The sequence below is a fragment of the Zonotrichia leucophrys genome, chromosome 1A, assembly GCF_028769735.1.
Source record: "Zonotrichia leucophrys gambelii isolate GWCS_2022_RI chromosome 1A, RI_Zleu_2.0, whole genome shotgun sequence".
Classification (NCBI taxonomy): Eukaryota; Metazoa; Chordata; class Aves; order Passeriformes; family Passerellidae; genus Zonotrichia; species Zonotrichia leucophrys.
In genome coordinates this window covers 35,096,671-35,124,399 of record NC_088170.1, presented here as the reverse complement: position 1 = coordinate 35,124,399, position 27,729 = coordinate 35,096,671, and the positions used below count along the sequence as shown (strand labels likewise).

Genomic DNA, 27,729 nt, shown 5'->3' with positions numbered 1-27,729 from the left:
TTTTTCCTCTCCCAAAAGCAACCTAGCATGCAATAGCTGTAACTTTTATTTTCTTCTGAATATTTTAAATGCTGCTTTTTACCTCAGCCTGCTTGGAAGTAGCTTAGCGTTTCTGTGACAAGCAGGGTGAGGGCTTCCTGACACCTTTAGGTGGAACAACAAGTGAGTTGTATTTGTTCTGACTGTATGGCTCATGTGAGTTTTTGTGTACATATGTACAGATGTATACATACACATGCAGAGGGCTACGTGCAAGTAGCTGTCATATTGCATCAAGGTGTTTTTCTCTTTTTTTCTGTCTTAAAGGTCTTGACTTTTAAAGAAATCAACTGGCAGATGATCAGAATAGAAGCTGATGCAATCCAGAGTTCTAAGCATGAAATAATGAGTGCTCCAGTTCGACTGATTACTAACCAATCAAAAATTAGGGTCACGCTTAAAAGAAGGGTAAACTTGAAAAATTTGAAGTCTTATTTTATTTTTTAATTTGTAACTCATGCTCTTAATGCATACATGTACATAGTAAAGATTTTAAATTTAGACCATATTGAATGTAGAATTCCCTGAACTAAATTTATAATAACATGTCACTGGTAAGACTGTAGAGTTTACAAGAAATACTGCAGACAGATTTTGAAAATTAAGACCTTATATAGGTCCCATTAATAAAACGGTTTGATCTGCAGAGCTTTGTTTATTGTTGTTTATCTCATTGTTTTATCTGTCTAGATTCTGGTAATATTTACACTGCTTACATTCCGAGAAATGCAGCAGTTTAATATCTGATGCATGCCAAATACATAGAGTGAAGCATAAATATACTGTGTGTTAGATACTCCTTAATTAGTAAGAGGAATAAGATTTAAAATAAAAAAATGCTTGTTATTGCTTTTTGCATGAAGCTTTTCTTTACCTCACATATTTAATATAAGAAATATAAGTGCTTAGTTCAATGTCTTAAAATTTTTATTTTACAGTTAAAAGACTGTAATGTTGTGGCATCCAAACTGGTTCTGATTCTGGATGATTTGCTGTGGGTTTTGACTGATTCCCAATTGAAAGCCATGGTGCAGTATGCCAAATCTCTTAGTGAAGCCATAGAGAAATCAGCAGAACAGAGGAAAAGCTTGGCTTCTGAAACAGCCCAGGTATGAGGATTAATTGTCTCACTGTATCATTATCAGGTGTTCTACAAAACAACACAGTGTGCTTAGTTGTGTTACTTTATTTTAGGGAATATTCAGTTACTCATTTTCATTCAGCTGTGTATCATAAATTATACCAGGAATTAATCATAGTTTAAAATAGTCTTTACTTTGCAAGACTCTGTGTATTGATGCTAACTGCAGAAAATAAAAGTAGTTCTATTTCTTTACCCATGTACAGAGTGTTTAGACTTCTGTATTTACTTAACTCCTTATTGACTGTTTAGTAAATTTGTTCTCCAAGTATTTTATGGTTATGAATTTAAATTATTAAGACACATTAAAGTAAACTTAATGTGTGGGTAGATATGGTTACTATAATAATTTAACGTGCTTGTCCAGTTTGTTCTCCTGGTACTGAAAAATTAGGTTTTGTTTAGAGCTTACCTTCATACAGCTCTTGTTGGAATATATAGTGAAAACCAGTTCTACTTTAAATATATTTCTGCTGGCATATCTGTGCTGCTGATGCTGCATGTAAATCTTGGTGTTCTTCAGCACACAGAGCAGGTTAGACCAACTGGGCTTTGTGAGTGTTGAGGGGAGGCACCTCTTCTTGTGTGTGAAGAAGCAGGACAAGTACACTTATAGAAGATAAGAGCTATAAAATAAAACACGGTTGATTACTGAGTACAGTCACTTGTAGAGGATCTCTTAGAGTAAAGCCAGTGGACTGTAACAGAGTTCAGTTCTTTTGCTGGCCCTGATGCTTTATGCTAAGATGTGAAGGTTTAGCAACAGCAATGTAATGGTTACCTGCTCTTGAGCAGGGAGGTTCTGGTTCTTCAGTGCCCTGTACTTGCATCTCACCTGTTCCCTGACACTGGCACTGACTTATGTTTGACCCTGTCGTGATGTAGCCTGAGGAACTAAATTAGCAGAATGGAGCCCACTGTTGGTTTAGTTCCCTGAACAGCTTGCAACAAAAGCTAGAAAAATACCAGTGCTGTGAGTGACAGGGATGTAAGGAAGTGTGAGGAATGGGGAGAATGGGGTGTGCCCTGGTAGTGCAGTACAGTGCACACAGCCATTAGATCAACTTAGCTTTACTCTCAAACATTAAACTTAAATCTTAGTAATGATCCAAGGGGGAATACATGTCATGCAGATTTTTCCTTGTTTCAAATGCCTGTGTTGTGTAAGGAGACAGATACTTATGCTTGAAAGAAACAATAAACATCACAAATTGATGTGATTGACTAAATATTTTTTCAGAGCTCTGCCCCTGCACCCAGTTCCCAGCAGGTGAAAACGCACCAGACAACAGCAGCGCCTGATCAAAACGATGCAATAGTAAAATTGTTTAATGATTTTGATGTTAAGGAAACTTCTTATCACTTAGTAATTTCCCACTTGGATCTACATATATGTGATGATATCCACTCTAAAGAGAAAGGTAATTTTTTTTTTTAAGTTGCATGTCTATGAATCATAATCATCGTCAGGGGAGACGTTTTGAGGAATACAATAATGAGAAAATAATAATACAATAAAGTCAAGAGACTTTAGTTTAGAGGAATAGTTAGAATTGTCTCCAGTGTCTATGGATTCATGTACAGCTATTTAGGTAGCTCTGTTAGGACAGCATTTCATTAATAAATGTAATCATTTTAGAATAATTGCAAAACCTAGGAGTGTTAGTACTTCTGTGCTTTTTCTGTCTTCTAGGAACTTATTCTATCAGTCTGATTGTTACTGCTGGGTCTTGTATAAGTTAGCTGGGTTATGAAGAATACAGTGACAACATTTTTGTGGCTTGAAGGGGTCACTATACAATCTGTTTCTTTAATACTCTTATAAATGCAAACTAATAAAAGAGTGTTATTCTTTGTGTTACTAATTTAGACCGTTTGATATGGTCTGCAGCTCATGGAAAGAATGGAATGAGTGTCCTGTGACCTTAAAATTTTGTGTGTAAATCTTGTACTGATTCTTTTTAACAAAAGCCTATTGCATGTAGTCACATTTAGAATCAGAAAAAAAAGAAGATAAATAAGGGCATTTTTTCATGCCTTTCAAAAGTGATCATAGGGAGTGAGATATTACTGTATATTTAGTCACTGAAGAATTTATGGAAACATACAAGGTCTGCTGAAGAAAAATATGAAAAACGTAGGGTTTAACAAAAATGCATTTCCTTGCTTAGGAAAGACACTTTCAGAACAGCAGAGCATGAGGTTCACTGGCTGGAGATGTATTTCCTTACATGCAGTATATCTACTGTGGTTGGAATTTATCCCTCCTAGTGAGATCTTTTTATTGGTCCTTTATTTTTGGAGTTTAAATTCAACAGTGGAAAAAGTCAGAAGAGAAGATTCTTAGAAGACCCCTTCACTGCAATATTTGTCAAATAAAATTATATAGTATTCTTGAAAGTTAATGTTGACTTCAAAGACTGATTATAATCATATATTCAGCATAAAAAGTTTTGTTTCAGAAAAACTGCAGTAATGCATTTTCAAGATGTTGTCTTTTTATTAGCATTGAAAACAGCATGCAATTTGTAAGTAGTGACTGAGTACAGAATTCTACAAGCTCAAGCTGATCTTTAGAAATCATTGAAGACTACCTGAATGAAAATATTAAGGGAAGATAATGAGGTTGTAAGGAGAAACATAAGGGGAAGAAAGTAGGTGTTAGGTGTTTAAAGGATTACAACAGCATGAGAACTAACACACTAAATGCAATGTCTGCAGGCCAAGCATTGTTTTGTTTTGCAGACCCAAACAGACGTGTTACAGGAGGGGCCATGCAGCTTTCCTTCAGCTATTTAACAGTGGATTATTATCCATTTCACAAAGCAGGTATGAAAGCAAGCCTTTTATGAATTACCTGTGACTGTGACTGTCTTGTCTGAAAGCTAAAAAAATTTGTGCCTACACATATACAGCTTGGATAATCATGCTCAAACCATTTGAAAGGCACCTTCTATATGCAAAAGCAAACAACAAAAGCAACAATCTGGGAACTAGTTTAATTTCTGTGAATGAGCTGGTTTAGGCCAAATGCTTTTCAGTGTTTTGTTTGGTCAACAAAACAGTGTTTACACATTTCTGACATGAAGAGAATTTTGTGTTGACAGAGGAAGGCAGTACTGCATATTGAGAATTCAGTAATTGGTTATTAGCAGGAATCAATCTGTTGATTTTTTTTTCATATATAGAATACTATCCTTTTATATCCATTTCCAATCAGTGTTTTGCTTTTTACATTATTTTGCTGAACAGGAACCTCAGTGTGTAGAGGCTCAATTGTGTAGCCTTTTGTTAAGCATTGTTATTAAAAAAATGTTAGCGATTTCCAAAGAAGTGTTTCTTACAAAAAAAATATTTATGAGAAAAGTGTTTCTCATAAATTTCTAGTGGAAATCTAAAAATTTTAAAAGAGGCTACATCACAGAGCATGTGACAGCAAAACAGGGTCTGATCATCTTTCTAATCAGATGGTCTGGAGCAGAAATCCACGTCATCATGCATGTTAGTCTGTCCTCTACTCCCAGCCTGTAAACACTCAGTTGACTAGTGATCCATGCCAAGGCTGAGCTCCATCTGTTCCCACTGGTCTTGCCCTGCCTGCCCTCCTGTGCTCCCCAAAAGCTCCCCTGTGTTCATCCCCTCAGCATTTCAGTTGTGTGTGCTGTCTCACCACGTGTCTGTGACCCTAAAGGGATCGCAGCCGTGCGACTGCATACAGGGGTGTGGTGGCTCTGCTCTCTCACATGCATGTGTTAGTGTTCCTGTCCTTCAGAGAGGCAGTTGCCCAAACTGGCTTCCCAGAAGGAGTGTTAGAGCTTTCCCTATGGTGTTGCTGACAAAGTCCTGGAGGTCCTTCAGAGTCTGCTTGCATGTGCTTGGAGTAACCCCATGCTGCTAGCCCTGTTTGGAGAATCCCATTGTCATGGGCTTCAGTCTAATGCATCTTCATCCTTTAGTTCCATTTCTGTTTTTTTCCCTGTTCCTTTATCTTCCTCCTTAGCTATAAAAATGATAATAACCGACAAAGATAACTGTGAAGAAGGGTGGGGAAAAATGTCATCTCTTGTGATAGGCAGGCACCAGCCTAAAAGTTTATTTAATGCTGCAATATTTGCATTTAGACTTAAAAGAATTTTTTTCCAAAATAATTTTCCTATTTTAATAGCAATCATATTTGCTTATCCCTAGTGTAAGTATCCAAAAAGTCATTAAGTCCCAAAGAAAGTACATTTTCACATGGTAGTATTTAAAGAGTGATGTACCAACTGATAGAAGTTATTTGTCATTGCATCCTTATTATTGAACAGGTTGGTAGAATGTCTTTACAGGGACTACTTGAAGATACCAGGATTTCTTTCAGAGGTTTGAGTGCTTGACCAACAGAAACATGTTGGAATTGAAAGCAGGGACAAAAGCATTTCCAGTGGGATTGATTTTAAGGCTGTGTGTGCTGCAGCACTTCTTGAACTTACCTTGTTGTTTGTGTGCCATAAAGGTGCTAGAGAACCAAGACAAAAAGAATACATTTCTGGAAAGGGACCAGGAACTTCTTAGGACACAGTTCTGGCAGGAAAGATAAGCTTGGAAAAAGTGAGCATGAGAACATCGTTCTGTTACTTGCTCTCACTTTTTTTTTCAACTGAACATTTTTTTGCATGTTCTCACATATGACATTAATGTGTCGTAAGATTTCTCTGAACTGAAAATACTCAATGATGTTTTGAGTGTTAGTGGTGTTATAAGGCAGCTGGTAATGCTATATTCTGAGTGATTTCGTGAAGTGCTGAGACTTGGAATATGGAATGTATATGGAATATATAACTTCTGTTTTAACGTCTGGTATGACTGCTGTTGTTCTATAATTACAGCATGCAATGAGCTTATAGTTCAAAGAATACTTGTGAAATAGTAGAAACATGTTATCCTGTTAAAAGCAAAATTTCAAATGAGCTAATATTTTTCCCATTTCTCTTATTTGCAGGAGACAGCTGTGATCACTGGATGCATTACAGTGATGCCACTAAAACCAGAAGTGGATGGGCCAAAGAATTATTAAATGAATTCAAAAGCAATGTTGAATTGCTTAAGCAGGCTGTGAAGGATCAGGTCATAGATTCTCCTCCTAAATCACCACCTGCTGTATCTCCTCAGAACCTACAAACAGGTATTTTCTTTACATCACTACTACTCTACTAATGAAATATTAAAACTATGAAAAAAGACTGTTTTTTTCAATGATTCCATCACTATTCTTTCTTACAGGCAAGGAACAGATGCCAAAAGGAACATCTAGGGCTTCCTCTGTATCTTCCCAACAACCAAAGGGCAAACTGATGTCTAGTCCTATTGTGGTTAGACTTGCAGACTTCAATATATATCAGGTACATTTCTTTAAGTTAGTAAAACTGGGGTAACTCCACCCTTACTATTATGTAGTTGTGGTTTTTAAGGGACAATATGAAGCCCATTGAAATTAATGAGACTTTCCATTCATTATTGGGGTAGACCTTTTTGAACCTGCTTCTGCTTTGTTAAAATTGTGATCCTATCACAGTTAAATGTTGGATCTAAGTTCTATTGTTCTCCAAATTAGGAATTTGGAATTCAAATTTAATCTTTTCATTGTACTATCTTATGTGCCTAATATCTTAATATGTGGTTTTGTATATTATGCTTTTCTTATTGTTATATTTTTCAAAGTACATTAAAAACCGTTAAGAGGTTTTATTAGGTTTTTAAAATCTTTTTCCAGCCACTCCCTTTCTAGTGGTATTTTGAGCAGACACTTTTACCATTTCTGTCCCCCTTCCCTTTGTTAGAATGAATAGTTTTGGTTGCTGGTTGTGGTCCAGATTGACTATTCTGAGGCAAGTGAAATAGAGGAGGTGTGTCTCCATTAGGCAGAATTGTAGTGATATGTGAGGATCTACTCTTAAATTTCAGGTCCTAACAAAAATGTTTAGTGTGTGTTCTTTGTCACTGTGATTTCTGCTTGCTCTTTTTCCAATTTCCAACACTTTTCTGCCATATCACTACTGGTGTTGTGGGAGATTGCAGATTGCTGCTGGGAGCCTTATCTGGATCTGAAGTGGTTTTATTTTATTGTTTTGTACTGTTCATATTTCCATTTGCTTTCTGCTCTTGTCTCCTCCTCTGTACACAAACACATTTTCAGTTTTTAAATTGGCATTATTTCTATGCAATTTCCTAAAAGCTATTTTTCTATATACATCATTTTACTCGAGTTTTTGTGTCTGTTAATGCAGTTATGTTTGCCTCTTGAAAACAGCTACATAAAGTGAAGCAGGCTTATAAAGGTCATGTATTTATTGTTTCCAGAGAAATTCTAGTAGACATCATCATATATTCAATATTAATACACTGGGTAATTTCAAACTAGCAGTTTGACCTACCAACTGTTAAATGGAAAAGCTTTGTTTTGGCAACATACTTTTTAAACTAGGATGCATTCAATGAAATTTAAGGTCAAATATATATCAAATGTTGGTTTCTTATTTGTTTGATAGTTTACATTTTAAGGAAAGAGAAATGCTATGTTCCATAGCATCTTGATTCTTCTGTGAAGCAGACCTTCAGGCATATCCAAACATACATCTCTGCCAGGTGCATGCTGAACACCTTGCTTCACACACAGTTTGAGAGTCAGCTGTGTACTGGAATTTGTTCTTATGACAAAACAAGAACTACCTAATGTGTGTAATAAACTTACCTAGCTTATCTGTCCCTAGACCAGGGATAGATTGTATGTATCCAGACTGTATGGAAATACTCCATCCAAGCATAAATGCTTAAACAGGAGCTGTAGCATTTGCAATTAAAAATCAGATCATTCTAGGCTTCTGCTGGACACCTTTGAAAGTGACCTGCTCCCTTTTGTCTTGTATGAAGGAAGGGGATCTGGTACCTTTAAAACAATTTTCTTGTGAAACTCTTCTATGTGAGTCATTTCTGCTTCAAGGCAGGTAACTGTTTGTCACTGTTCATCAGCACTTTGTACTTTATGTTATGTTGTTTGGGGGCCTACACCCAAGAGCAGTGGAATGTTACCTTACTAGGGACAGTACCATGCAACTACAAATGCTTAATCATTCATACAAGTGGAATGTGTAAATGAAATAATCTTTTATCATTTACAGGTTTCAACAGCAGACCAGTGTCGTTCTTCCCCTAAAGCTCTGATTTCTTGCAATAAAAAGTCACTTTATCTTCCACCAGAAATGCCAGCTATTCATATTGAATTCACTGAATATTACTACCCAGATGGAAAGGACTTTCCTAGTAAGACTTTTTTAATGTGTTTGTTTTTGGTTGTTGTTGTTGTACTGATGCATAAATTTTGTGTGTTACTTTCACCTTTGTGAAGCTTAAAGCTTGGAAATAGGTAATGGCTTTCTAAAATGGATAGAGCACAAGACTGCTCCATTTCCACAATGCTTGCTCCTGCAAACTTCTATTAATATTGGTTTATATAAACATGCTTGTTCAGTCTGAAAACACTTGCAGCATTTTCAGCAGCACATGAATTATTCATTCTCCAGCATCCACATATTGTTTCTGCAATTTCACTGTCTGACTACATAAAAGAACTCAAACTATTGCAACAATACCTAAAATGCACTGAAGAGCTGCTGGAGTTGTTGTGGGAATGTGTTCTGTGGCTGGCCTTGTTTTATATACAGAAATGTTAGTGGATTTCTTGGGGATGGAAACTGAGGACACCAGATTTCCATGGTGTTCCCTTTCTTCTGTAATGAGAATATTCTCCCCATTTCTTCAGACTTAATTCTGTTCTTAGTTTTTATAAACTCAAAAATTCAGTTACTTTCTTGGAGTGAGAGAAAGAAGCATCACTTCAGGTATGCCCTAACAATTCTTCCTTGAGACTAAAGGACTGGGTTTCTGTTCTTTCTCTGATGAAAAGTATTGGTGAAATTGTAAGTTTGCAATCATTTAAAAACCAAAGAAAACCCAACCCATAAACATTTTCCTTATTCTCATGGTTTCTTTTTATTTTCTCCTTTAGTTCCATGTCCAAATTTGTATGGCCAGCTGAATGCTTTGCAGTTCACTCTGGATCAAAGAAGTATTCTTTGGCTAAACCAGTTTGTGTTGGATTTGAAACAGAGTCTTATTCAGTTCATGGCCATGTACAAGTTAAATGACAATTCAAAATCAGATGAACATGTTGATGTGAGAGTGGATGGACTAATGTTAAAGGTATGCTGTCATTGAGTAGGGGTTTTGTGGTTCCTTGGAAGACTAATTCTTTTGTTATTCTCTTACAAATACCTAAATGAATGAAAAAATGCTTCTCTAAAAAACTCTGCAGAATATGATTTTTTGAAGGCAGACATCTTGTTTCCTGTACTCCTTCATCTGTGTCCTGGTATTTTGGTTTTGTATTGAAGATATGAGTGGGAATACTAACAAATTATTTCCCTGTGGTCAGCAAACTTGGCATAGCAGAGCTAAAAAGAAATTGAGCATTAAAGTAAAAAAATGAGTGAAAAATTAATATTTGTACTCTATATTTATGCAAGGGTCCTGCCTTGTTCCTCTGGCTGTATTATGTCAAAGCTATTTTGTCTTGTCGGTGAATGCTCTAGAGTAAAGAAAGCAGTTCATCTGAGGGTTTATTTCCTTCTCCAAAACCCATTCTCACCATTTTCTTTTTCATGCTGGCTGTTAGTGTAGCTCAGGTACATGAGTTCTCTGTATGCTTGTGGCAGAGGAGTGATGCTTGTTAATGCAGCTGAACATCAAATTTTTGCTTGCCTTGTCTTCTGCTTCTTTGTAAAAAAAAGAATTATGGAACAGATAAATTTCCCACCCAAACCCTGTTTGCATTGGGCATTTCATTGTATGGATTCCAAGGTTCAGAGGTGAACAAAATGAGTCTCTTCAGTGGAGAGGAGAGGTTTCAAGGGCTCTAAAAAGTCAGCAAATGGAGAGGTGGTTATTTTTCTAACCTGTTGCTACATTCTTAATGTATACTTTACAAGGACATGGTTTGTACTGAATAGAAACAGTTATTAAGAGTGAATGACTGGAATCTGCAAATATAGATTAATCTGCTATTGAATCATTATATGGGAATAGCCTACTAAACTACGAGAGGATAAAAGTATTCTAACATCTCTCAAATCTTGATTTGAACTAATTATGTCACCCTGTATTAACAGCATTATTTTTATTCAAGCAAATGATGAATTGATGAATGGTTAATTATTTTATTTAGGGTTTTTTTTTTCTTGAGTCCTTGTGTTTAAAAGAAGAAGCTTCATTACCCCCATCTTTGTGTCTTTTGGGATGATTTTTTTACTCCTCCTTTCTAGATTCAGAATGGAGATACTGTGATAGAAAGCAGTGTCACTGATATTAGCCAAACTATATTAACAATTATTAACATATTAACAATTTAAGATTCAGCATTTGGCATAAAATAAGTCTATTTTAAAATATGCACTAAAAATATGCAAGTTAATTACAGTGTGCTGAACTATTTATGTTCTTTAGGAGTTGAGATACATTATTATTTTCCTGATGAAACAAATATATTATGATTATCAGATAATTGTCAAAAATACCTGACCTAAATTCTGCAATATTAAGAATATTAGCTGCAGTGGCATATCTAACTGATTGCTTGTGTCTTAACAAAGAAATAAAACACTGTAGTACTCGATATGGTGGAAAACCCAATCTGACATGCCAGATTGAACTCCAAATTATAATTCTCTGTTTTTCAAAGCTGTAAATTTTGGAAACACTTCAAGAAACATTCTACCAAGTTGCTTGAGTTAAGGAAATGAGCCACTTCAGCCTAATATAACTGAACTAAATTTAAGACCTTCAGATAAGAAAAGCCTGAGATGCTTATGTTTCTGTGCAAATATTGATGAAAAGCCTGAGACCCTTCTGTTTTGTACAAATATTGATGTCACAGCATCCTTCTTAAAAATGAGAGAGAACATAAATCTTAGTCTGTGAGCCCAACTTATCCCTGTTCTGTTTCACTGTACTTGATTTCTCATAAAACTGTAATTACATTCCTTTGTATCAGCTGTCATGGCTATTATTTTGTTTCTTTGATTGTATACCTTCTTATTCTACATAGTTTTAACTAGAAAAAATTTATTTCTCCCTTGCAGATCATCATCCCATTTGAAAACAAACCTGAAATTCATAAAGATCAACCTCGTGCAATTTCCATTCAAAGTTCAGAGATGATTGCTACGAATACCAGATGCTCCCCAAACTGCAGACACTCTGATCTAGAAGCTTTGTTTCAGAACTTCAAGGACTCAGAATTTTTCAGTAGAAATTTCACCACTTTTCCTAAGTCCCCCAAAAATTTTAATCTTTTACATCCAATCTTCCAGAGACATGCTCATGAACAAGATACCAAAATGCATGATGTTTATAAGGGTTATATCATTCCAGAATTGAATAAATATGCATTAAAGACATCTGCAGCTACTGATGTTTGGGCCATGCATTTTTCCCAGTTTTGGATAGATTACGAAGGAACGAAAAGTGGGAAAGGCCGGCCAGTAAGCTTTGTGGACTCTTTCCCACTTTCACTTTGGATTTGTCAGCCAATACGATTTGCAAAGTCACAAAAAGAGCTTGTATCCCGTAATCAGACAGCCTTGAACATTCCAAAAAGTGAATCTAGTGATCTCTCTAATAGATTGCAACGTAAGAAACTTCTAAAGGAGTATTACAGCAGTGAGACAGAGCCTTCAACCAATGGCATTCAAATGTCTGAGACCTCAGTGCTTTCTGAAAGCTCTTCCTCTGATGCAGATGTACATGTTCTTGTCCATGTTCAGAAACATGTAAGCGTGCAGATCAATCACTACCAGTATCTTTTTTTGCTGTTTCTCCATGAATCTCTTGTATTGCTCCTGGAAAACTTAAGGAAGGACGTAGAGGCAGTGACAGGAAAACCTGCAAAGCAAACAGATGTCTGCATTGGGATTCTACTGAAAACTGCAGAAGTAGCCTTACTGCTCCATCCAGTGACTCAGGGAAACCCTTGTAAATCTCCTGTTGAGGAAGAAGGAAGTACTATGGCATCAGAACTCTCCCCTGTGGGAAATGGGGAAACTCTTACTTCAGAGAGTAAATTAGTTGGTAGCAAGATAGTGGAAGCCAGTATTACTAATTTTGGTTATGTAAATGACTGCAAGCCTCTGAATGCTGAAGTTAATAAAGGAATTTTAATAGATCCTCTTTTGTTTAAATCAGACAGTAATACGGATTTTCAGAAAGCAATGTCATTTTCTGATGATGCATCAGAAAAAGGTTTGGGAGATACGAGTGAAGGAGGAAGCAGTGGACTTTTTAGTAGAAGTGATTCTGAAGAGGTCTGTGGACCTCTAAGTGAGAAAAGTAGTTTGAATCCTAGGGATTTGGTGTCCATTCTAAATAAGAGAGAAGATTCTACTGAATTTTTCATTGATAAAGAGGATGACAGAAACATATCCTCAAATAAGTTAAATGAACAGGAGGGCACAACTGAAGGCTGTCCTGACCAAGTCGCTGACTTGGAAACAGAAACTGCCTTAGAGTCTGAAGAGCTTGAAATCAACAAAGACAAAGTGGCTTCAGTTAAAATGTTTGCATCCCAGTCTTCTTCAAGGTATAGAAAATTAATACTAAAATAGTTTTCCTACTCTTTGAAAAGATTTAGAAATCTTGTTGGCCACAGACTTCCAGTACTTTCAGCAGTCAGAAGGGAACATCTTAAGAGTTGGTCTCGATGGTCCTTCCAACTCAGGCTGTTCTGTGATTCTGTGTTTAGTAGATGAAAATTTTTAAAGCATGGAAAAAGTTATGCAGTATCCAGCATTCAGTGAAAGTTAAAATTAGTGTTAATTAATTGATTTAAACTATTTACTTTTAGTTTAAGTGTCAGGAAATACGTATTGAGAGAAGTACTGACATAAATACCCACATGAATATGTGTTGTTTCTACATTTACCTTGTCTTGTCAAAGGATTATTAAATAATCAGACTTTTTCATTTATATCTTGCTTGGTTTAGAGGAATTTTTAATGTAACTTCTATGTATTATTTAATATAAACAATATTTTCTTCATATCTTTATATTTTAAAAGTGCTAAGCCCAAGGAACGCTGCTCGTCCAACCTCCCTGCATTCTCTGTTTCTTACAAAAATATGAAGAGAAGTCCATCACAAGTCTCTCTGGATACCATCTCTATTGATAGTATGATGCTAGAGGATCATTTGATAGAGAGTGATGGAAGTGATAGTCAAAGCTTTCTGGAGAAAGGTAAGCAGGTTTCACAAAATATTTTTAAGCAATACATCAAAATGTTGTTTGTTATTAAAGTCATGCTCAAAAGGATTCTGGTCCAGCAAATCCTGGATACTTTACAAGACTATTTCTGTTACCTTCACCAGTAATATCAAGTGTATTCACCACATATAATTTCAGGGGAAAGCAATAAACTGCACTACTTAAGCAGCACTATTTAATTTTAACACTGCTTAATTTTCCTCTCTTAAGGAAAGTAAGAGCTTTGAAGTGATGTGTTGCAAATCTGAATTAGGCAGAACTAGTTCCTTGCTATGCTTGAAAGCAACTGCTTTGGCTGCAATACTTACAGGTTGGAGCCTGAATCAGTGTTACACTTGAAGTGGCAAAGAAGCTTTCATTTTAGAAGTGGATAAAAAAGAAACAAATTTTCACTAATGCTCTCTGTGCTAATTACCAGTCAGATAGGTTTGGTAGTCTCCCTGCAGTTCATCCCTCAAGGAGTATTTCCCAAGTATTGACTGTCTAATAGCAGGTATTTGTCCAATTCTTGCTCATCTGTGTATATACTGATGAAATAATTTTCCCATGTCAGGAAATAGAGTAAGAAGACCTTATTGATACCTCTTTTCTGATAATTCTAATTAGCATAAGATTGTTTTTTTTCTGTAGGATTTCTCTTCAGTCTAGAGCAATAATGAGAAGACTGCTTCACTTGCAAGCCTGTTATATATTTGAATTGTAGGAGTATTCCTGCATGTGCTTATGTGGGAGTATGCCATGAAATACACTTTCCATTTTAAATAACCTTTATATGTCTTTTTAGCTTGTTAAACAATATTTAACTGCAGGTTAAGTATCTATGCTTTCCAGTTGTCAAGGAAACACTATCATGATTATGATTGCTCTAATAAAAAGATATGTAGCTTACTTCTCTAAACATACAAGCATCTGCTCTAAAGGCACTGTGCAGTATTTTAGAAACACAACTTGGATTTTTTTTCTGGCTTCATCGCATTTATATTATTTGATTTGGAATTCTAAAAAAATGCCTTCACAGTTTTTTTTAACAATGCATGTAGAGTGCTGTATTGTTTTTGTCACTGTATCCTGCTTTACTTTTGATTAGCATCTAGAACTTGGAACTCTCTATAAGAAGAATGGATTTGGCACTTCAGTTGTAAATATTTGTTTAATAAGCCACTCAACTCGTATTAAAAAATGAATAATGTGTGCATTCAGTAACAGTCACTGACTTTATTCTTAATGGAAAAGTGATTAAGATTATGCTGTGCTAAATTCACATTTTTTCTGATGTGTGTTTGCAAGGTATTACAGCCACAAACTATCAAAGTCCATCAGAAAATGTCCATGAAGGAGGCACAGTGATGGAAAATTGTGATGGGTCATCTCCAGATGCCATGAGTGCTGCTTCAGAAAATGCCCATGAGACTAGTGAAGAAATGGTAATGTTATTGAATTCCATTAGAACACACGATTCTGTAAATTAAACCTTAAAGCACAACTAAAATGTCTCCTTTTAGAGGTGATTTTTTGAGTCATTAGAAAAATGAACCCAAAATACTAGTAATGATGATGGATATACATCTTCTGATACCAAAACTGACTTAAAACTGGCTTCTGCTTCTTTTTTAAAAATACTGCAACCCTGTAAATAGAGAAAAAGGGCTGACTACTATGCAGATAGCCAAAGTTTAGTAGCCTATCCTAGCTTTTTAACCTGGTTTGATTCAGCACTGCAAGTGCTTGGTTGTGCTTATGATATGCATAAAGTTGAATGCAGTTGTAGGTAATGTCAGATACCTGATATTTCAGGTAACACATAGGTCATGTGCTTCTCTTGTCAGTAAGGAAACTCTATCTCACTTCCATGGCTTCTCTAGCCAAGTCTGAATGGGCATCAGTACAAGTGTCTGTCTTTGGACAGACTGTTGAGCAATCTATTATGAAGCCAATGTGTACAAAAAGAAAAGGATAAGAAAATGAGAACTTTTTATTTCTCTGTGAGCAAGGGCTTTCAATACAAAGGGCTGTTTTCCTTTTGTGATGGAAAAGGTTTAGACATACCTTACAAACAATAATCACTGTAAAATAATTTTATAATCTTATATTGTTTTATCTGGGTTTTGTTGACAGATGTCTGTTGTGGTTTTTCAAGTATTTGGTATTAATGGTGAAATTGACATCAGAGGAGAAGACACAGAAATATGCTTACAGGTCAACCAAGTGATACCAAACCAGCTAGGAAATATTGGTGTTCGACAATATCTGTGCAACAGAACTGTTGGTAAGAGCTAACAATTCAGTGTGTTGAAATTGGAGCTGGAAACATTTGTTCCAAGTAAATAAAAATGAAAACACAGTTTTATGTTAGCCTAGCATCCCTTTTATGCTAGTTTAGAACTCTGATTTTTTCTTCATTGCCATATGTTAAAAAGGAAGAATAAATAAATGGAACTGTGTATGATCATGTGGGTAAAAAGGTGCATTGCATTGAATTCTGGTCATTAGTTTGCTTTTTTGAAAATAAAGTAAGCTGCATTATGAGCTGGTTTTGGCTGGGGTAGAATTAATTGTCTTCCTAGTGACTGGTATGGGGCTATGTTCTTGGATTTTGGTTTTTGTATTAAACTGTCTTTGTCTTAAGCCACAAGTTTTCTGGCATGTACCCTTCCAGTTCTCTCCCCAGTCCCACTGGTGGGGGGTGAATGAGAGGCTGTGTGGGGCCTGGCTGCTGGGGGTGTTACCATGACAAATTGCATTGTGTTACTGTTTCCTGAAGATGGAACTCCTTATGACTGTAATAGTACTTTGCTTTATGTACCTTCCTTTGAAGGAATGTTTCCTTTTTTTCAAGATCAGTTTCTCTAGATTAAATGACACACACTGTTTAAACAGGCTTATAATATGTGGTTTAAGAAAATTTTAAACATTTCCTCTGTCAGGAAATACGAGCTTTAAAGATAGACAACTGTTTTTAGTTTGGTTTGGGTTGGGTTTTTTTGTTTGTTTTGGTTTTTGGGGGGTTTTGTTGGTTGGTTGTCTTTGGCTTTTTTAAGCTTAATACAAATAGTATAGTTTCATGCCAAGTATTTGCACAGCTAGATCAACCAGTGTCTTTCAGAGCTGTTCTTGGGCATGAGTACAATATATACACATTTTGCCAGAAAAACCGAGTTCTTGTGGATGATTTGTTTTCCTTGTCATGATGTATTGGTATGGCAGCTCATGTCACAGTCTGCTTTGTTCCCCTCTGCCAGCCTTCCACATGGATTGCTGGATGGAAGCTCTGTTGCACTATAGGGTTTTTGGGGAAGGTCCCTGACGTGCCAGCTTCCGTTCAGTTCCTTTCTGAGGAAGTAGCTGTAGCAGCTGTTGGCTGCCATTTTCTTATTCCAGCCTTCTATCAGCATGGCTTTTGTTCAGCAGGTGCTTCAGCCTTGGAGGTGGTACAACCTCTGATCCCCTAGCTAAAGAACATTTTCTGGTAAGCTGAGCCACTGCCAGCAGCTGCTGCCTTAGCAGCTGTTGCATGATGTTGTAGTCAACATCTGAAGGCTAGGAGAACATCCAGTAGGGAGCACTCATGGCTGACCTTCAGTTCATACAGGCAAATTGACCTCTGGTTATCTGCCATATCCTCTGTAAAAGCTGGAGGGAGTAAATAATATGAACATACCACCTTCCTGCTCTTCTTTGTATCTTCAGCTGGAGCCTCTGATAGTGATAATGCTTCTCAGCTGATAATGAGAGGCTTGTGCACTGTCTAATTATTTTATGGGTAGAAAGGATATAACATGATTGGAATCTCCAAATACTTCCACTTCGTATGTCTTCCTTTCTCTTTCTGGCAGGTACCTGAATGGATGAGCCAACAACACTTTTTTTGGTTTTTTATGCATTTTTTATGCATTTTTATGCACTCCTGTTCTGTAATGTACATATTCTCTTGACTGATCTTTTCACTGTGATTTCTGTACTGTCAGGAATCTTCTGCTCATGCTCCCTGTGTCCCATATTCATTTCTATTAGAACTAAAAGAGAAAAAGTTTGGAAAAAGCTTGAGAATCACATCAAAATAGACTGTTTAAAAGAGTTAATAGTAACAAAATACAGCTAAAAGAACAGGTGAGCAAATGTGTACCATAATATCCCAATAAAAGCAACCTCCCTCTTCAAGACCTTTAATAAAACTTTCTCAAGTGCTGCATTAACAATTGAAACCAGTAATCTGAGGAACCATGCAATGCAGTGAATACTCAACTTATAATTACAGTCTCCAAGATATTCTGGAAGAAAATAGCCATTTAAAATGCACTATGCTGTTAATGCAGTAGATGTAAAAAGGGAAGAATGTGGCTAAAAGCTAGACTAAGTTGAAAGCTACATGGCAGCTGTGCAATTCCCTGCAGGGCTGGATGCAGGACTGCTACTTTATCTGATCTTGCCTGGCAGCAAAACTAAAAGAAGGAGGGAGGGAGTATGGCAGAAGTATTGTGGGAGGGCTGTGCTTTTACTGAGATCTAATCATGCTGAACCTGCTTCTTAGAAGGCAACAGCAGTTCATAGCAGTTTCCAGATTTTTTAATAGCATTTTTTACTCCATCTTCCCTTGTCTTTGCCCCTTTCAGGTATCTGCAAGATGACTAAAATTGACTCAAGGCTGAGACTAAATCTGTGTTCTTTTCCTCTGCTCTTTTTCCGTACTTTGGATCCTCCCAGCAATGATGCAGGCACTCTTTTCAGGTGCAGAAATACTTAGGGCACCTATGCTTATTTCTTTATCTGTATGTGTGGGAAGTATATGGATCCCTGAGGTAAACAAAGTTTCCTGAACCAGTTGCAGAGATTCATTGAACAGCATGGTGATTGTTCTTCTGTCTGGAGAGTGTCTCTTTCTTTCTCCTGGGCTGCTGGTAGTTTATTCACTTTTGTCTGGACTGAGCCTAAAAAGATAGTTGATACTTGTAGTATGGTTTTGGTTGGTTGCTTGGTTTTTGGAGTGGGTTCTTCTGGAGAAAGAGAATATGAGATTTAGCACTTCTCAAACATTGGAAAGATGGAAGGATGGAGTCGTGGCTGTCAGTGTTGTGGAAACTCCTATTCACAGAGGTAACAAAGGGAGAGATTCTGGTTCGCAGCAGAGGCTGAAGGTTCTCATGTTCATCTTTGTCTTTGTTGGCCCAGATCGACAGTGTGTCCATCTAACCCGACTCTAGTGCCAGTAGATAAGTGCACAAGTCCTGACTCTGCTCCTGTGCCAGGTCATCCATGAACCTGCACACTGTACAGGAAGAGGAACCCAATCAATGTACAAATAGAAAAGCAAATCAATTACCTTGTCAGACTGCTGTAGCTCTAGGCAGTGTCTGTTGCATGATGAATTGACATAATGCAGTTGATTTTTCTTGAGTTTCTTGAGGTAACTTTCACCTTTCAATGTTTGTTTTTTCTGTTACTGTGATTGTGCTTCTTGTCATAGAGATAATTTCTGTAGGCCAGCCATCATAGTGATGACATGACTTGAGAATCCCATGGGGAACTACTTTATACAAAAAATGGTTACTGCTCACTGCCCACCTCCCGCAATCTGGTTACCTTAAATTTTTATTTTAATTTTACTTTAGCTTAGTTTATGATGGTTTTCAGAACTTTTTATGTTGAATTTTGTAATTGTCCTTACTGATTAAAGATACTGACATTAGCAGGAAAGTGACAGAGTTTTTTAACATTCAAGTCTATTGCTGCCCAAGTAATGCATATGTGGTCTTACTCTCTATCTTACTGCATTCATGGTTCCTAAGTTAGGAAGCCTTTCCAAGAAAATACCTGCTCTCCTGACAGAGTGAAGTGACTTTAATGTTTTTCTGAATTGAAATTTAATGACTTAGTGGAAAAGTATGCAAAACAATTGGTTATCCATCGTCAAGGCACCAAGGAAACAATTTTATTTTTGTGGATGGTGATACTTCTGCATTGTCTTTTCTCTTGTCACAGTGAGGTAATAGTCTTTATATGTGCTCTTTATTTTTGTACTTTGAAGTGCTATACTTAGAAATTTGCTCTGAAGTTCTGTATTTGCAACACTGCTTTTAATGAATAATAACTCTATGATACTTCTTGGGAAATCAGTTGGACAATAGAGGTGGAAATAATTACATCATAATTGATTTTCTGTACAATGCAAAATTTTAATGCAAATTTGTTTTCTTTTTGCAACAGGTTCTGACTGTAAATCTGTGGCTGGACCTGTTAATTCATCACCTGAGATTAGTCTGAGATGGGAAAGCGGGCCTAGTGCTGTTGTACATTCCCTGCTAGCTGTAAAAAATGGGTTTCTTCAGTGTCATGTGGAGAACTTCAGTGCTGAATTTCTAACATCTTCTCTCACAAACATTCAGCATTTTCTAGAAGATGAAACTGTCGCAGAAGTGATGCCTATGAAGATAAAAGTTTCTAATGCAAGGATTAATTTAAAAGTATGTTAACAATGAGATACTTGGCTGCTCCAAAAAAATGGTGTTTTTGTTTCTTTGATGATAAATTACTAATCTGGATACAGTTAACTTCAAAGAAACTGCTATCATACTCTGAAAGGTCTTTAGATAACACTAAAACAATTTTAAAATCCATAGATTTGGTTAGCTCTGTGGTATGCCTGGAGGGGAATTTTCTGCATGAATAAGCTATTTGTATGAATTAACATTTCATACTTCTTCCCCCTCTCCCAAATCTTTCTTGTAGAGTGACGGTGTCTGGGAATTTTATATGTAAGGTTCTAGAGGCACAGTGTGGGTTTTTCTGGTTGGGCTTTTTTGCTTAGCAAAGGATATATTTTCTAATTACAAACCATGGATTTTAAACGTTATTTCTCTTTCCTAGTTGGAGGGTTGCTCTTGCAATGAAAGTTCTGTACAAAATAAGGAGAAGGGTTATAGAATTACAGTACAAACCACTTGAACACAACCCAAATTTCATGTTCTTCTAGAAACAGATACTGAACAGTGCAAGCATTTTCAGCACCATATCTTAAAATAGTAACATTAAGAGGACACTTCTGTTCAAGTCTCTTAGGGGACTTTCTTTCAGACATTTAAATAAGAGGGCGAGTTCTGTGCTGCACAGCCACTGAATATAAAGATAGGGGCACTTTTTTGAGGGGTGTAGAACAACAGAAAAACAAACAAACATAAAGAATTATTACATTGCTTTGGACAGTAATAATCACCCATACAAACTTTGAACAAGGCAAGGATTGGAAGAGCAGCTCCAGTTCTACATCTGGGCTAAGGTCTTGATTCTGCCAAGATCATTATTGACTGGAAAGGCAGTTGTCTTGTGTTCTACTCAAAAGGCATCAGTATTCCTTCCCTCAGTGATACAGCCCTTCCATCCCCTGAGGATCTTTGGGCACTCTTAGAGTTGTTCCTCCTCTACTGGATTAGCATAAGCATTTTCTGTAAGAGCTGTGAATCTGTTCCTCAGATTTCAGTGGATCACAAACATGAATGCCCAAATGCAAAAAGCAAAACCTTTACACATAGTCACTTGCATTTAAAACCAGGATGGTTCTGGTTTATTGGCAAGAAGGCTGACTTAAGCAAAATGTTCTTGGGAAAGCAGCTGCTTGAGATGGCGAATGTACAATAATAAACTGGCAACAAGATTCTGCTTGGCAGCAAAAGCACCAAAGTGCTCACTCAGCAGTGCACACAAGTCACGGTGCAGTTACTCATGATGGTTGACAAACTGCAGATTTGACATAGAGATGATTCATTTCTCTAGAGTTGTTGGGTATTATAGAGTGAGAAGATATGGTTCAAATGTGTGCTACATTGCCTGTTCAATGCAGTATGTTCTTTTATTTCTTCTGCATGAGACTTCATGCAGTGTGTTTCATGGCAAGGGAGGAATTTAGGAAATATTATTTTATTGTTTGCATTTTTTCTGCTGCAATCTCAATGCTGTTTCAAGAAGCTTTGGAAGCTGTATCTCAACAGCTTTCTTGGTACACATTTAATGCTGATATGTATAGTTTCTGATTATACTGGCTTCATTATTCTGTTTGACAGGGATAATGAACTATAAAGATTTCCTGGGGAGACCCCAAAGAAGTAATTTGTGAAGTTTCTCTTGTGTTAAATACAGTAGTATAACTAAACTGCCGCTGGTGTCATCCCAAACTAAATTCTGAAAAGACAAAATCTGCTCAAGAATGATAGCTGTAGCCATTCAATCTTTAAATAGTTCAAGGGAAAATCAGACACTGTATAGCACAGGCTTCTTATCTGTGACTCAGCCACTGAGCTAACAAATGTCTTGAGTTGGGGTATAATCTTATTGAGATGTCTGTAAAAACACTTTGAAGTATTTTTGTTGGACTATATATTGAGTTCAGCAGACTTACTCCAGAGATAATTTTGAGCCTTTAAAACAATCCCTGAGGGAAAAGAAAGGAAGCCAAAGTTTAGTGGAGATCCCATTAGAAAATTCTGCTCTGAAACATTCCCTTTCAAGTTTCATTAAATCCACTTATGTTTAAATAAACACCCTACTTAACTATTTTTATTTCCTTGTAAACTAATTTTTTATTATGTGTGTTTTTTAGGATGACAGTCCACGTGAAAATCTTAAGGCATCTGAGCTGGTACCCATAAAACTGCATATTGACATACTCTGGATAGAAAGAAATGATGATGGCACTTTTCTCATTAGAGGTTTGTATGTTGCTGCACCTTGATCTCAATTCAATAATCCTGTTGTTTTTTCCTTTGTGCATACTTGTGACTAATTATGAAATGATAACTGTTGATAATTTGTGTAAGTGGTGTTGCCATATGCCATAATTGTAAGTGTAGTCACAAAAAAGAATACCTTTTTGATTAGTGTATTGGCTGTGATAACCCACAGTTGAATCAGTCTGGGAGAAATAAAAAATATGCTTATAATGTCATCAGGATATGCATTATCGGTGCATATCACTTCATCATGATAAATTTAGGGTTCCTTTGTTCTACAAAGCAAACAAAAAAATTGCCTTTCTTTACAGATTTCCAAGGTGGTTGCTGTCTTTATTGTTTTGTGTTGCAGGTAGTTGTAGAAACTACTGTAAAACCATGACCCTGACTTCTTCCCTTAATGTACAACAGTATATTTTAAGAGGTGTTATATAGTGGACTTCACTTACAAATGCTAGAAAATTTCTTTAATGGCAAGTAGTTAAGATTATTTCCTAATTTAAAAATGTGATTCTGCAGATTCATCTCCCTGTGTCTTTAAATGTAAATACAGTCTTCAGAGGGACCTGGAGACAGTAAGTTAATAGCAATATTAATAGTTCTAAAATTTCTGATTATTCAGAGTGCATATTCTGTGGTGATGATACAGGTCGGTATAAAAATGTGTTTATTTTCTCCAGGCTGGAAGTTACATATTGTTTCTTTCTTCCTCTAAAAGGTTATCAGTTTTAATTAAATTTGATTCTTAAATTTGATTTTGACAGGCAAATATTAATGTACTTAATATTATAAGTATATTTGTTTTAGGTGGATTTAATTTTGTACTGATAAGAATAAAGCTTAAAAAGTTTTGACAAAACCCCTGCACACTATTTCTGTAATGCAGACAATCAAAAAGTAAATGATGTGTCAAAGATGAAGAATTTAAGCAGAACATTGCAGCAAGCAGTGGGATCTGTTGAATGTAAAACACAGGACCAAGCCACGCAAACTACTTGGGAGACACCCAGACCTTCTAAATCAAGCAGGCATTCATCTGACTTCCTTAAAAATGAGGTATAAACTTTTGACTTCACTTTTCCCCCCTCAAAATTATCTTACAATGATTATTAATCATAATTGTAAGGCTATCTGGGGGTGGGCCTGCGATACACTTTTGTTTAGAAATCTGTTGGAAATGGAAAATATGGATCGTGGATATTCTGGTGTGGTTCAGCAATTTAACACTGCTTTCTAAATAGTGTAATAATACACTGCACACTGACCCTTTTCCTTTAAGTCAGAAGAAATTTTATAAGGGAGTTTTCTTTTCCTTATCTCCTTCATTCCTGTACAACACAGCTGCCAAAAACAAGGGACTTAGCTGTTTGGTCAGATCTGTACAGATCTATCAGTCATACCAGATTTTGAATGGACGTTGACAAAATCCACAGATTAATTTTGCTGTTTTTCTCACTGAGTAAAAATCTGATCCTAGAGCTCACAATCTTGGGTCATTCCATCCCACTCCAGAATGGAAATGGCACAGCTGAAACACTATCTATCCCACCTTTTGAGCTGATTGCATTAACTCTCTCCATGTTCTATGCTCACTGACCGAGAATCAGTTGCAATTGGCTCAGCCTCAGCAAACCTCTGCCCAGCAATGAATGGGAGCATTTGGTTTTTCAGAAGTTACTGAAATGGAAAAAAGTCATCAGTATGGAGTTATGCTAATAGCTTTCTTTTCTAACCCCTTCATTTCAGCTTATTGAAGAAAATGAATGTCTCAAACAGGAACTAGCCAAAGCCAAAATGGCTCTTGCTGAGGTCCAAATGGAAAAAGATGCCCTGCTTCATCGCATGAAGAGGATGAATGTTGATCATCAGTAGGACACTGTTCTGTTTGTTCAAAGCATCATCATCATCATAACTGCAGGTGGTGGTGGCACCTAAAATACTGTCTGCAAATCACTTGAAAATGTGGTTATTTTTTTGCTTACAGACAGTTTTCTCATTACAAAAAAAAAAAATGTTTGTGAACCAGGTACTCTTCTGAAATTATCATTACACATTGTAACTTTTCTCAGCCCATTTTAAACTGAAATGACTTTGGAAAAATCAGTTTATACTGTACTTTATTAATGTACTGAGGAAAAAAATCATATCATCTACTTTTAATATTATCAAAGGAAATGTTATTTTTAAAATGTTTTCTGAAAAGTGGATGGTTCTGTAATGAAAGAAGGTGCCTGGGTACATAGCAGAGTCCATGTACCATGCCTCACTAACTAGGCATACCTCTTTTTCTAAGGTTATGTTTGATTGTTACCAGAAGATATCTATAGATAAGAGGTTACATTTGCACTATGATGATACAGGCTAGATCCTCTAGAATAGTATAGCTACTGAAAATTAAAATACCAGCCCTAAACTGGCCCTGCATTCAGTGTAATTTGCCCCGAGAGGATTTTAAGTATAATCCTCTGGTGCTATAGAGTTCCAGATATCCTTTCCGTATGCACTCCTAAAATAAACCAGTAAATGCTGGAGAATTTAAATAAGAGGGCATACTACTGGGCTTTCCTTCTGCTTGAAGGTCCACTGTATCTGTACAGTTGATGTAATTTAGACATTCACACTTTATTTTTCCTTTCTCTGTGAAGAGGATATAGCCCTGATATAGGATCTGGCCCTTTGTGACAGGTGAGCTTTGAGCTATTTTGCATGCATGTCTGATTCCTGCACAACTCATCAGACATGCCCAAGGATTTGGTTCAATGTGTTTAAATAAATAATGTCAGTGCTTGTGAGGGGGGAAAATCCTACTGGGATTCATTAGTTGTATATTGCTCTTTTTTTTGATAAAAAAGCTGTAGAGAATCACTTAATTACCCAAAGAAATTGTGAGATTACATGAAATGTAATTATACAGTTTAAATTATGGGTGATTTGTACAAATTGAACAATAATTTTCAGCTAAAAACTGGTACAGATGAACAAGTAAAAAAGCACAACACCATAAAATAGAGACTATAAGAGTGTGCTTCTAAACAATTTAGGAAACAACGTACAAAACCATACATGCCTGTAAGAGATTGTCCTTGCTGGAAGTAAAACTGACTGAATAATTTAACTAGTGACCTTGAATCTGACAAATGAAAATCTTTTAATTGCTACCACAGTTGTTTCTGCTCCATGGGATCTTGGAGGGAAGTTCTGTTTGTAAATAAGCAAACAAATCTCAAAAAGTATTTAGTATCCTGTGGTTTGACTTTGCATACTCAGGTTGTCAAACCAGTTTTAATTAAATTGTTTTCATTATAACTTTTTGGAGGACACATAATTTGCACTGCTGGAAATAGTTATTGAAAGTGTGCAGATTTTAACCAAGAACTCTGTGGAAGAACTGGTTCAGGCACTATTTTAAAGCCTGCCATATGAAACCCTAGTTGAAACTCTTCTTAATTCCCATGGAAATTTTTATTTTATTGTTCTGAATTAGATGAAAAAATGTACACACAATGTTTCTATCAGAGAAATATTTGTATTTGAATAGTTACATAAGACAACACAGTATTAAATATGAGTGGTGCAATTTCACATAAATATGATGTCAGATTCAGGGGAGGAATTCTCCTTTGGTTTAACTCTGGTTGGTACTATTAAAGTAATTTTTATTTGGTTTATCCTTGCCAAGATCTAGTTGGAATTATTTTGAAGAAGGAATGTATAGAATGCTTAGTAGCATGTTGCTAGAATATTACATTGAGAGTTATCTAATTTTTAAAAAGAAATAAATAGCAATATCAAATGTCTGGAGTTTTTTTACTACATAAACAAAAACTTGCTTGTTTTGAGAAAAACCAATTGCAAACCAAATCCAAAATAACAGCCCAAAGCAGCCCTTCTCAGTACAATTGTTGAAATTCAGGGTATCACTTCCTAGCACTTCCTTGTAACTGGATGCATTTTCAACTTCATGGCCGTTGCACAGTATTGAACATCACCTGTGGGCAGTTCAGAGGAGATGGGTGTGCTTGGTTGTGAGCTTGACAATACTGAGAGTGATAGTACAGTGTCATTCTGAAATTAGTTTTCCTATTGAAAAAACTGCAGAGGGAGAGTTAATTTATTAATGTTTGAAAGTACAAAGTTAAACTAAGCTCTAATAGGTTATACTAAATGTAGTTACAAAAAGCCTCAGAATTAAAAAAAATAAAAAAGGCTTAATTGATCCTCAAGGCTCTGCTGTGTTCATAACCTCCTAGACAGGAAATTTGTACTATCAGCAGAGCCTCTTGCTTTTATTCTGCAAACACCTAAATGGAAGATAGTTTGGAGAACTTACTTGTATATAGAAAACTGACTCCAGAAGTCTAGCAGGAAAACTGTTACCATGTTTTGTTTTACATTTTCTGGGGAAATTTCAACTGGTCTACAGTTTAGCTTAACACTCTTCATTTTGTTTAGAAATGCTGGTTTAATGTCCAATGAAGCTTTCACATCAGCTTACTCAAAAGGCTGTGCCCTTTCCCAGGCTTGGTCACTGAATCTTTCTGGCATGTGCTGTTCCAGTTCTCACTGCAACTCTAACTTTGTTGGTAAGCACCAGTTTTAAATCAAAACTTTGTGGCCTTACAGTATTACTTATAAAAAGCCTGATGGAGAGGGAGTTCTTTAGAGATCATACCTGCTTGGGTCCCTTATGCCTAAGTCCTTTATTTCCCATTTCCATTAGCCAGGTTCTGTTTGTACACTGTCTCACTTAGGAATTTAATTGGGAGTCTTAATCTGGGATCACAAATGATCTCTAAAGGATAACTGCCAGCTGCAAAAAATTTCCTATGTCTGCCATGATAATGGTTACCTTTATTAAAAATATTTTTTTAATAAATGTCTGGAGAATGTGATGATAAAGGTAAAGAATTCTATCAAGCATCTACAATTCCAAGACTACCAAGTGTATGTAAGTATTGCAGAAGCAAACTCCCTGCAGTGACCAGATTTCAGGTAAGCAGTGATGGACACAATGGTTTCTATATAAAATAATCTGCTTGCATTGGTCTGGTTCTTAAAATGTTCATCACAAAATGCTTCAAGTGGACTTTCAGCTCACTATTGTCATCTGCACATTTTAGAGAGTACATCAGATTCCAATTCAGCTGGTGGTATAAATGAATGTCTTTACTCTAGGAACAGAGCATCACCTTGCTGATATTTTAAGTACCAATGAAATTGTGGGCACTTGCTGTGAAATCCACTAATTCACCCCTCCCAACCGGGAAATGAGTTTTTGTGACAGCCCTACAATACAACCTTATCTTTTTTTAATTCCAACCCATGCCACTTTTGAAGAGCAGCCCTAATTCCTGTGTCTGGTTGTGAACCCAGTGGCAGGCTCTGTCGTGCTGAGGCTCGTGGCTCCCAGTGGTGCAGCACCAAGCAGTGTGCTCAGCTCACTCGGCTGAGGGCCCTGGCAGTGACCTCCTCCCTCATCTCAG

The 27,729-nt window shown here is 36.4% G+C and overlaps 1 protein-coding gene across 2 annotated transcripts in view; it reads left to right on the top strand.

The window, feature by feature from the left end:
* Positions 1-24,346, top strand: part of BLTP3B (bridge-like lipid transfer protein family member 3B) — a 45,478-nt gene extending 21,132 nt beyond the window's left edge. For both annotated transcript variants that reach the window (XM_064702144.1, XM_064702142.1), the window contains 16 exons: positions 307-447; positions 978-1,148; positions 2,421-2,601; positions 3,926-4,009; positions 6,162-6,344; positions 6,443-6,561; positions 8,338-8,479; positions 9,225-9,418; positions 11,353-12,848; positions 13,327-13,502; positions 14,817-14,953; positions 15,645-15,795; positions 19,731-19,987; positions 22,117-22,225; positions 23,133-23,302; positions 23,993-24,346. In XM_064702144.1, coding sequence (XP_064558214.1) covers positions 307-447; positions 978-1,148; positions 2,421-2,601; positions 3,926-4,009; positions 6,162-6,344; positions 6,443-6,561; positions 8,338-8,479; positions 9,225-9,418; positions 11,353-12,848; positions 13,327-13,502; positions 14,817-14,953; positions 15,645-15,795; positions 19,731-19,987; positions 22,117-22,225; positions 23,133-23,302; positions 23,993-24,118 — 3,837 coding nt within the window. In that variant the 3' untranslated portion in view covers positions 24,119-24,346. The remainder of the gene's footprint in view (positions 1-306; positions 448-977; positions 1,149-2,420; positions 2,602-3,925; positions 4,010-6,161; positions 6,345-6,442; positions 6,562-8,337; positions 8,480-9,224; positions 9,419-11,352; positions 12,849-13,326; positions 13,503-14,816; positions 14,954-15,644; positions 15,796-19,730; positions 19,988-22,116; positions 22,226-23,132; positions 23,303-23,992) is intronic.
* Positions 24,347-27,729: the final 3,383 nt, after the last annotated feature.